The sequence below is a fragment of the Cyprinodon variegatus genome, unplaced genomic scaffold, assembly GCF_000732505.1.
Source record: "Cyprinodon variegatus isolate N-32 unplaced genomic scaffold, C_variegatus-1.0 Scaffold169, whole genome shotgun sequence".
NCBI classification, from domain to species: Eukaryota; Metazoa; Chordata; class Actinopteri; order Cyprinodontiformes; family Cyprinodontidae; genus Cyprinodon; species Cyprinodon variegatus.
In genome coordinates this window covers 973,747-985,680 of record NW_015150622.1, presented here as the reverse complement: position 1 = coordinate 985,680, position 11,934 = coordinate 973,747, and the positions used below count along the sequence as shown (strand labels likewise).

At 37.0% G+C, this 11,934-nt stretch overlaps 1 protein-coding gene across 1 annotated transcript in view; it reads right to left on the bottom strand.

The window, feature by feature from the left end:
* Positions 1 to 11,934, bottom strand: part of LOC107086972 (VPS10 domain-containing receptor SorCS3-like) — a 384,596-nt gene that overhangs the window by 191,243 nt on the left and 181,419 nt on the right. The window contains exon 3 of the mRNA XM_015378290.1: positions 7,947 to 8,046. Within this exon, the coding sequence (XP_015233776.1) occupies positions 7,947 to 8,046 (100 nt within the window). The remainder of the gene's footprint in view (positions 1 to 7,946; positions 8,047 to 11,934) is intronic.

Sequence of the window (11,934 nt, the reverse complement as noted above, 5' to 3'; positions counted from 1 at the left end):
ACGAGGGAGCGAGCGAGTGAGGAGGGTAACAATACGAAATCGATAAAGGTTGCTGGGGATAACCTTTGTGTTTTATCAGCCTGATGTCGAGCTGTGCATAAGCTGCAGCATGGAGATAGTAGCGGAAAGTTGTCAGATGGCAAGTTAAGTGGAGGTATGGATCAGAGACGGAGGGAAAGAGACACCCTGCAGCAAATGAATCACGGCGGATCAATCGAGCTTAGGCTGTCTTCCACAGGAGCTTTGGAAACACAGTTGTCTTTGCAGTATGCTCATTAGGCACGGATCAGGCCTTAATCACCCACATTTAGCTATCATGTTCTCACCCTCGTTTTTCCTCCATGGCATATTTAAGATTTCTCTTTTTATAAAAGCTTCCCTTAAATTAACGGCAGAGAGCACAGGCAGCTTGGGGAAAAAAAAAAAAAAATGTCACATTCGAGCTGAAAAGATGCAGAAGGAGAGAAAACGTTTGTTACTATCATTCAGATCGTTAACACATGGCTGTGAAATGTCACAGCTTCAATGTATGTGTAGAGCAACACGTTTAAACATACAGCTGGATGTGTGAGCTGCAGATGAGTATGGGTTTCAGTGAGTGATTAGGTGCACAGAGGATCTTTTTATAGGATGCAGGCAGATGCTAAATAAGGCCCCTCAAACCGGGAGCCAACAAAGGGCTGCAGCCAGCAACGAAGCAACTTTTATCCATCTCCAGGATAGTAAATCGAAATAATTAGGCCTTGAATAAAGCACGCAGGGGCAATGAGAAGAGCCAGAGGACAACCGTCATCAACATTACTGCAAGTTCCTGGCTGCCACAACTCGCTAACGACAGCAGACAGAAAATAAAAATAGTTCCCTTCGAAACTATGGCTGGAAACAATAGGATTTCATTTGTTCATGTATGTCTGGAATTGTGGGCAATTTTTATATAATCATTTAAGGTGACTGAAGGAGTTGCATGTCACTTCTCCTGCAGAGAGAACGCAGGGTGGGAGGGGAGCATGTTCCTGCCATGGCCTTGATGAGAAATTACATTTTCTCTGCATGAAAATGCAGGAGTAAGTGAGTCACGAGGAGTAATCAGTGCGGGCTGTGATCTGTCCCTCGCCCTCACGCAGCTCTGCTCCCAGATCCCATTAACTCCCATGACATGCGTACACATTCAGGGTCAACACCTTGGGTCGGCCTTGGAGAGGCGACGCCGATGAACCTAAGGACCCAAACCACTTCTAACACAGCAGCTAGTCAAGCCTTGTTCTCTAGAAGTCTGGTGGCTCTGCGCAGCCTTCACTTGGTCTGAGACGTGCCTGAGCAGACAGGTCAGACTGAACTACAGGATCATTTCCACCCACGAGATGAGTTTGTACGCAAGCCTACCACTCTCCAAGAACAATTTTAGGTCTATGAGGCTGAACTGAACACATTCTGTACCATCACCGCCACGTATGGCAGAACATTTTATTGGGGTTTCATGTTATAGACCAGGGGTTCCCAAAGGGGGTTAGGCAAGGGTATAAATATATTGTAAAATACATAAATGTCAGTGTTTCATAGAAAAAATAAATGTGCCATGATATAAGTAGATGAAGCATTAATTAATTTATCAATTACATCATTCAGATATTGACTATGCTAATAAATATGGAAGTAAAACAGTCTCATTGAAATCTGGCTTTTTTTTTATGCACCGAATTTTAAACCCTGAAAATATTTTTACACATTGAATTCCTTACACTGAATTTTTATCTGGTGAATATTTAGCTGGAAAAAATTCAACTGCAAATGTGTTAACCTTTTGGTGAACTCAAGCCAAAGAATTCTACACTCAATGCAGTCGAGCAGCTTCTAGCCAATGAAATGAGCTCATTTTGTTAGAAAAAAAGGAAGTTTGCCACCGGCAGCTTCTTCCGGATCAAACCAAGAGCCTTGGCAGACAGGGGTGCTGTGATTGGGTCAGTTATTTCAGCCAGTCTGATTAGATGAAAAAGTCTAATGGCTGTTTATTAGTTGCTACTGGAATTTTTGTAAATCATATCTATTTTTTTTAAGAAAAAATCCTCATCAGCTTAATTTAGTCGGGAACAAAACTATGCAACTATACAACTGTTGTGTCACGTGACCAAATTAGGTCATTTCAATTAACTGACTAGAAACTGCTCGAATGCATCGAATGATTGCTTTGGCTTGAGTTCACCAAAAGGTCGACAGATTTTCTGTCTAATTTTTTGTAGCCGAATTTTTTAGGGTGAATTATTTGCTGGCAAATGTTTACCAAATATAAATTCAGTGTAAGGAATTCAATGTGTAAAAAAATTCAGTGTTTAAAACTCGGCATTGAAAAAATTCAGTGTTTTGAAAAGGCAGATTTCAATGAAACAGTATTAATTCCATATTTATTAGTATAGTCAATATTTGACTATAAATATAAAATAAAAATGTATAGATTTAAAAATCAATATGATTGATTCACTCTCTGATTATAAAGAAATATAAAGTTATGGAGTGAAGTTTGTTCCATTTTTTTGTGTGCAAAGAACATATTTATTAGTTTAAATTGAAATTTGAAATAAAAAATGCTATCTAGAAATAAAACATTTGAATGTAAATTTGCCTTTCTCTCAGATTTTCCTTTCTCTTGTTTTTCTGTTTATTTTTAAGATTAAAAAATTTTTTTAGCTTTCGTGTATTTATTTATTTTTTTGTCCTTTAGTGACCACTGAAGGTAGATTGTTGCACCGGATTTTGTTAACACAGGATCCATGGTTGTGATACAAAATAAAACATATCCCAAAGTTTCAGATATTTATTTGTAATCAGTTTCAAACAAACCTGCTTATTTGATCATTTATTTTATCTGTCTAAACCTCAACAAACAGCTAACACCTGAACTGCATTCTCTCTCTTTAATCAGCGGCTAACTCATCGTCTTTTCATGCTTATCAGACTCTGATTAACATAAACAAGTAAAATACAAAATTAAAATGCATATTTTTTTTACATAATGTGATACAGATGGCAATAATTAACCCAGCAGTAGAGAAATAACTTAATATGGGAATGTAGTTCCTCATTGGAAAAAGCCATTGAAATGAGGCTTAAAGGTACATGGTCATGTTATATGCCTTTACGAAAAATACAAAAACATTTGATATCCATCCATCCATCCTGTTTTAATCGCATCCCTGTTTAAAAGAAGTATTTTTCAACTCTTTATTTACACTGGATATTTAACTTTTCTTGAATTTTCCTCACACTATGCTAGGAGGTGCTAACTTCCTTGGTTACCTCCTGTATTGTACTTCTGTTATTATTTTAAATACACATAAAAGCCTTTCTTTTACTGTAGAAAGTAAATAAAAAGTGTAAAACAAGAACATCAAATAATATGGCAGCAGAATGTGGTCATCTTTCAGAAAAAAACTGTCTGCAAACAGAGAGAGTCAATGCCATACATATTTATAAACTATCAAATGACATGACTGTGCACCTTTAATATTTTCTTTTATGGGTTTCACTCCTGCAAAATAAGATAATTTTATTTAAATAGTTTTAATAAAATAAGAGCAGTTGAAAATGCAGAAAGCAACTCCTTTGTTTCTTTGATTTTTTGCATGTTTTGTTTTGCATAGCATCCCTTTTTTCCAGGGGTTATATCCTTAAAAAGTGGTTATTTTCTTATTCAATCAAATTGGAAACATTCTCGGGAGAAATTGATTTCCCGCCTGCAGCGGAGAGTGTTCAGGGCTCTCTGTGTTTAAGGAGGCATTTGGGATTTTTGAAAGATGAGCCTAAATGCTCACTTTTGTTCAAAAGGTTTTAGCGTGAATTTTATCACTTAATGTGTCCAGTGGCTCATTATCAGGATTAATGACTGTGGATTGATCCAGTATTTAAATCAACAGCTGTTAAAAGAAATATAGTGTGGTCAGGACTCATTTTTTACAGCTTGATTTTACTGTAGTTTCTACTTGGCGGCAGCGCAGCCATGTAAAAGCAGAGGGATAGGTAATACACACAGGATGCCATACATGAATGTGGAAAACATGCGGGTTCAGAAGTAATTTTCTTTGTTTGTCATTAGATGAGCAGAAAACCGAGGCAGATGGTGAAAAGTGGAATGCAAACCATGTGCAGATCGATGAGCAAAACTCCAGCGAGTGTCAGAAGAAATGAAAAGTGATTGACAGAACTCTGAGGCAAATTAAAGGCATCGGCAGATGGTTGGCAGCAGGGAGGACTCATGAATCTCCTCGTCTTATTTACTTCCAGACTAAAATAGTTGAAATTCAGTTTTAGTTGGTTGATGGAAAAAAAGGGGAAAGACACTTCTGCACAGTTTGCAAACTAATTTTATTTTCCTACGGTGTTTTGTTTTACAGAAGGAACAAAGACAGCTGGCTGCAGATAAACTATAAAGCAAACACTTCTCAGTAAAGCGTGTGTTCACCCTGCATGTAGCAGAGCGGCCGGACGATGATGCATTTTTAGAAATATCTTTGCTTCAGTTTAAGATGCCGACTTACAGTATGGTTTCATAAGTTACTTTAAGTGCAATTAGAGGGAAAAGGGGGATCTGTAAAATAAGTTTTACTTCTTCATCCCACTTTTCAGACAACTTACATAAATCACTAATCAATGTCGGATCTCAGGCAACATATACAGTACTGACAAGTAGGGATGCACGATATTGGGATTTTGGCCGATGTCCGATATTCAGTTTTAAGGCCGATTCCGATAGGGGGCCGATTATATCGTGCATCTCTACTGACAAGTTTATTAAGTGTAACATTTTTTTTTTATTAGTTTCTATTTATGTTCAAATAAATTACTTTTAGTTGGAACAGAAAATTTTATTTAATGTTGAACCTTTAACCAATCACCTTTTTGTATTTTACTTGGTTGTTTGTTTGAAATACTTTCTGAAATTGATTTATCTGATATTATGTTTATTAATTGTCTGACATACATTCCTTCCTTCCTTCCTTCCTTCCTTCCTTCCTTCCTTCCTTCCTTCCTTCCTTCCTTCCTTCAAGGCAGCACTGCTTTTTACTGCTGTGTGTATCTGTGAAAATATTAATTAGCATAAACAACTGTTCAATATGAATAAAATAACCCTTATCAGTTGGTCAAAGGGGGGTCAAAGAACCACAGGTCAAAGAACCACAGGTCAGATTCAAACCCGGCTCGATCAGGCCGGGTTTGATCGAGCCGGCACAGCGATTTAACACAGCGAACTGTAGAAAAGCTAAATCCCGCAACCGGACTTTTAGCAAGAGTTGATTCCAGCATAAGTCGTGGCTGACAGCCTGTGGGGCAGCTAATGCACTTTGTTGTTTTCCTTGCATTCTTCTTAGAAATGACCGGTGTGATTTGACGTGGACACACTCTGGACAGACAGACTTAAAACACCTGTCCGACAGGTAGGACTGATTTAAAGCAGTTTTTAGAAAAGGCAAAGAAGAATGAACTATCTGGGATTCACATGGAAAATAATACAATATAGTCTACTTTTTCTAGATGTTTGTTAATTTGCATAGTTGCTCATAAATAAACACACTCTCAGAATAAAAGTTATAGTTTTTATATATTAACAAATATACAGCTGAGTAATAGCTTCTCTATTAAACTGGCACATTATTTTTTTAGGTTTGTGACGTCATATTGGACCATGCAAAACACAGATTTACCTTCACAAAGCCTCAGAAGGGCAAGATTTATGTACAAAAAGTAAATTAAATTATTTGTTGTTTTTATAAATTTTTTGTTGCTGGCATTCATATAAGTATACTTGTGTGATAACACAGAAATAATTACTGTATATCCACTTTGTTTACTGGCACTGGCAGTCAGGAAGGAATTAAAGAGGAATGTTGAGGCAATCCGATGCTAGTGTCTGCGTCTACAGTTGCAGCAGAAATTCTCAGGCACATTCACATCCGACCAGATGACGAGGGTCCTAAAAAAACTAAACAACTTACCGAAAAGTGGGTTTAGATATAGATTTTGATATGTTATAGATATGTTTGGCCTATTAAATAGGAAATGTATGTAGGAATTATGTGAGGGGTTAAAAAAGGCTGCTTCAGAATATTCCAATGTTTTCCTCCAAGCCAGTCTCAGCTGTTTCTAGCCATGTGTTTTGGGTCCTGTTCAAGACCCATGATCTGCGACTGAGGCGAAGCTTTCTGACACTGAGCAGCACATTTCTCTCTAGAATCCCCTGATAGTCTTCAGATTTCATTGGACCCTGCACAGGTGTCCTCCCCATTGTTTTCAATTAAATCCACTTTTGCTCAAACAATGACGGATGTTCCTTGAGCTTAAAGTTCACCTTTAAATTCTTTAGGAGCTTTTCTGGGCTCTTTATATAATCAATCTCTTCGATTAATCATTAGTTTCTCTCCTGTGGCCATGTCCAGGAAAGCTACAGTCCCCTTGATCTTAAATTTCTGTGTAACTGCAGTCAGAGCAACATCAAGCAGCTTGGAGATGGTCCTATAGCCTTTAACTTTAACATCCTTTCCTACCACAGTCTTGAGCCAGAAAAGGGTAGAGTGCCTACTCTTGGTTGGGGAGGATGTACAGTACTGCCCCTAGTGGAGGAGTTTAAGTATCTTAGGGTTTTTTTCACGAATGAGGGGAAGATGGAGCGGCGGGCGGATTGGTGAGGCATTTGCTGTGTAGCGTGCACTGTACCGGTCTGCTGGGGCTAAGAGAGACCTGAGCCAAAAAGCTAAGCTCTAGATTTACCGGTTGAGCTACGCTCCTACCCTCATCTATGGTCATGAGTCTTGGGTCATGACCGAAAGTACGAGATCCCAGATCTCTGAGAGGAGCAAGTTGAGGTGGCTGGGGCATGTGATTAGTATGCCTCCTGGACGTCTCCCTGGTGAGGTGTTCCAGGCACGTCCCACTGGGAGGAGGCCCAGGGGCAGACCCAGGACACGCTGGAGGGACTATGTTTCTCGGCTGGCCTGGGAGCACCTTGGGATTCCCCTATAGGATGGATGGATGCTTGTCTATTATTTTCTTTCTAATCTTGTGAGACATCTGTTTCCCTTGCTTCCTCTGGTCCATGTTGAGTGTGGTACACACCATGTCACCAAACAGCACAGAGACTAGGCCTATATATATTTATCCCCACTGACTGATTACAAGATTGTAGACACCCAACACGCTAATTAGTGGACACACCTATAACAACATGTCCCTTTGGTCACAATTTTTTCATTTTTTTTTGAAGGGTACCATTAATTTTGTCCAGGCTTGTTTCATGGGTTTATTTTTTAGCTGTTCTTTTGAGGCACGATTAAATAGTTTGAATGTCTGACCTGTATTTGTTCATTTTGATGGAATTTTTATTTATTATCCTTTTTGTCAGATTCAAGCTATCATTGTGACGATTGTGGGTTTTCTTCAATTAAACGAGGGGTAGCATCAATTCTGTCGATGTATGTTGTTTTTACCATATTCAGTGAAAGGCATATTGCTATAATGAACATTTATTTACTGTTCACACTTCTTTACTTGCTTTTCTATATAAGTTTTATAGAATTTTAGAAAAAAATAACTTCAACTTACGACCAATCTGATGGTAAAACAACATAAATAATGGTTTAAAAACAGTAAATATTTGGGTGGCTTTGCTCACATGTTTTTTTACTCAATAAATTGGATACATAAAAAGGGTTTTTGAATTGAAAAGGTATTTTACTTTATCAATATGTGGTTTTCAATTCAAATACAATTAATTGAAATTGATTAATTACAAAGCCTGTACATAATTTGATTATTTTGTCCCACCACTAATTCAGGGTAGATCCTCTCGATATAAACAATACAGTCTCATCTTATTTATCTTTTGTATGAATTTGATACACTGATGCCAATACTTTTTATTTCAATAAAGTAAATTAACATCTGATTAGAACCAAACTTACCTTCTTCTTATTGGATGGGCACACATACAGGTAACTGAGGACAGCTTTGGAGCCAATTTTGTCGTTCATTCTCTCATATGTTGATCCATAGTCAGTAGATCTGCATAGAACAAACAGAGAACAAATACTGAGAAGCAGTAAAAATAAACAATGAAAACTGTCAAAACATTACAGGAAGCTGTTTGTAAAAATAAACTGATGTTAGTTTCTGTGAAGTTGCTCCATTCATGTCCAAACGATGAAAAGCTTCTTTTGTACGGATGAAAAAGAATGGAATATCACACCCAAAGGTGGAGAACAAAACAGGATAAATGTTAGTTTGGTTGTGTATTCGCAGCCTCTCTGGGGGGAGAAAAATCTGTGGACTGAAACAAGAGAGGGTTAACCAATCATCCACAGCTCCAACTAAAATGAACCATTCAAACAGCTCTGGGGACCTGACACTGTAAATAATTAATTCTCTCCTGATGACTACTATGAAATAAAATATGACGAGTGCAAAAACATGTGGATGTTCCAGAACCTTCAGGCATTTAATAATTTAACAGTGGGAATGAGCCTGTTAGCCAGCCCAGTCCCTGGAAACTCCACATGAATCCATCATCGGTAACTACCAAACCTGCCTTCAAATACAACATCTACAGGCCTGCAATCAGGCTTCCCTTCTGAGGGGGTGAGGCGTGCCATGCCTTCTCAGTGGGGACAGTAGCTCCCGCCCACAGCTGTGGAAAAACTCCAGCCTGACTCACATTGTTAAGCGAAATGCTAAGATGATTCCTTTTATTGTTAAAGCGTGCTGTTTGTGCTCCTTCGGAGGGAAACAGACTTTCTAAGGACGTAACGAGGTGTCGCTCTTTCAGATTCGCAGGAGAAATCTTCAGAGGGGAACGGTTTCTGCTGTGATTACAAAGCACCGTAATGAGTCACAGAGAGAGAGCATCATTTTCACATTACACTAAAGTGGGTTGGGGAGTAACAATGTTAGTTTGGAGTGTGAGCTGGGAACTATACAATTCACACCAGCTTCATTAAAACATTCATTGACGAAGTTCTTTGCTCTTGCAGATTCTATTTTTTCTTTTCTGAGAATAAACAAAAGACAAAGAAACAAAGTTGTACAGTGTTTAAATCAAACCAGTTTATTTGACTATTTCTGAGAAATTCCTCCCAAACAGGAGGAAACAGATGTCTGCGTGTCCCTGAATATTTCTAAAGAAAAATCCATTTAATGAGTTGAATAAAATCTTTGATTTACACAACTTCAGCCTCCTATTTACCAAAGCAAAAATTTATACAAATTTATTTGCCTAAAGTTGTTCAATTGACATATTTCAAAACAATTTGAGTACAATTAAAAATATCTGGAGAATTTGTATCCTCCATTTCCAAGGCAAGCAGAAACTAAGTTTAAGTAAATGAACTCTCTGTTTTCAGCTGGTTTTAAGGTTGTTTTATATTAAAGCCTATTTCCATCACTCTGATGAAAAAACACTTATCTCATTGTTATTAAATCAGATCAGTCATCATATAATGATAGCCATGTTTTTGTTTTCTCCAAAGTGGTGGAAATGGGCTTCGTAGTTTTCTTATTAGAACATTTTTAAAATAATCTGGCAAAATGGCATAGTCTCTGCACATTTAATTTTCATCAGCATCTGTATCAGTGCATTAATAAGAAGGTAAAAAATTACTAATAAATATTGATTAATATTTGTTTATTCAAAGCTGCTTTGCTTGTTCTTCTTGCATTAACTGTTGCTTTTACTTTTCTTGTTTCTATGAAAATATTTAAAGATTTTAGGGTCGGTTAGTACATTTTCTCACTTACATTTTTGTATTAAGAATAAAAACCTAAAAACAAATTGAGTAATCAGTCCACACAAAGTTCTGCTGCTCTGCCGTAAGAGGTGTACTACAAGGCTCCATACTTGGCTTTCTATTTTTTTCTTTCTATAGTTTCTCTTCGGTGACACTTTACAAGAATATAACTCAAGCAAAGTAAGAAATCCAGCAGAGTAAACCTCCTCCTAAAAGTATTTTTGTTTCAAATTGTTACTCAAGTAAATGCAACAGAGTAAATGTAATATGCATGGGTGCATAAGCACCTATATACACATATAAGTATGATTTCACATTAGTCTCTCACCTCCTCTGTAAATATTTAGAGGCATGTTCTCCTTCCTAATTTTTTTTTCCTAATTCATATCTCCCCTTAGAGTGTACCCATCATTTCCTTCTATAAAAATTTTTAGACTGTTTTTGGCAGAAAACTTGATTTTGCTTTATCTGTACAAATTTATAGTTAAACAAATCTAAATAATTCAATGGATGAGAATTTCTAACATTTTATAAATTGTAATTTTAAAATGCTTGGATAAGGTTCGGAATGGTCAGTTGGTAACGCATTTCACATCGCAACACTGAAACATAAGAAAAGTAAGTTATCACTTTTTAAAACTTTAGACTTTTATTGTTTACTGCTTTTTATACTTAATTAGTATAAAAGCAATGATATTTTTGCTAAAAACACTCTTTTGAAGTATTTTTTTAAACTATTTTAATTGTGATCAAGTATGCATGACATTGTTTGCTCAACCCTAAACCATATTAATACAGGACTTTGGTTTCTTTTTGAGGTCTGACTGCTGTGATGCCATTAAAAAATGTTGTTAGCTTCGGCCACTGATCTGTTTATTCCCCAGCATCCACATGAGCAGGTGTTGTACAGTCCTACTAATGGCTTGGAACAATCCCACATAGTATGTTGTTTTAGCAAAACCGCAGAGACTAAATAATCTGCAAAAACAGAAGAAAAAAGGAACAAAATGCATAAGTGCATGTGTCTAGTTTACCAAGAAAGTTCATATAAATAGAGCTTGCTAGGAACAACATGGAGGCAGACGTGCCACAGTAATTGTTCTCTATCTTTTCTGGAAAACATCTCATTTATACCTTATCTAAATTAGGTTTACAGTTTTGCATGCCACTTCAATCGATGTCGCTCGGCAGCCTTAATTTGACAAACACAATTAAACGCGGCACAATTAAATTAAGATTAACTGAAAGTCTTTGAATCAGGCTGAGGGTGTTTTTGCAGCCTGACCTTGTCCGTCTAATCACAGGAAGTCTTAAGGGACTGACGGGTTCAATCTGACCTCAGCTTCACTCTGAAGCATTCATAGTGATGAACAGAAGATTATCCATATTTTGCTCTTTTTCCCGTTTCTTTCGCTCAAAAATAAATAATAATAATTAATAGCACTACTTCCTGCAGAAAACAAGCTGTTTTGAGATAAGAATAGAGATAATGGAATGATTCCAATGTCCAGTTCGTTTTTGGAAGTAAAATATGATTTAGTTGGAAACAGTTTAGTATAGTTTGCTTTGTCAAATACTGAAGGCAATATTGCAAAAAGATGCAATTGTTTAAGTGTCATGGTCTTCGTTCTGTTATATTTTCTGTTCTTCAGTGCTTGTGCCTCATCTTTTCCTGCCTCCCCACATGAGTTTTTCCCTGAAGTAGCCTGGTTTTTGGTTTCTTGTATTTTATACTTTGGTTTTTGGATTTTTGGTGCAGCAATTTCATTAAATCCTCAAGAACTCCCCTCTGCCTCCTCACCTCTGCCATTAGGTCCTCAAAACCTCAACCCAACCCTGACATGAAGCACTTTAAATATTGATTTGTGATTATTATTGATTGATATTTGATTTTTTTCCATTCTTCAATTAAAAAAGCACAAAAAAAAACAAAAAAAAACAAGTACAAGAGCTGCTCTGAACTTCCATATGAATGCATTTTTTTTTCTTCTTGTTTTTTCTCCCACACTGTTTACATTTGACCACTGCTGCACTTTATGGAATGGAAATGTTCATTTACTGTCTGAAAAGCTGTACTAAACAAAATTTAGTGCTGTATTAGGGCTGGGCGATAATTCAATAGCGATATATATCGATCGATAGACGTGTGGCGCAATAAAAAAAACTGAGT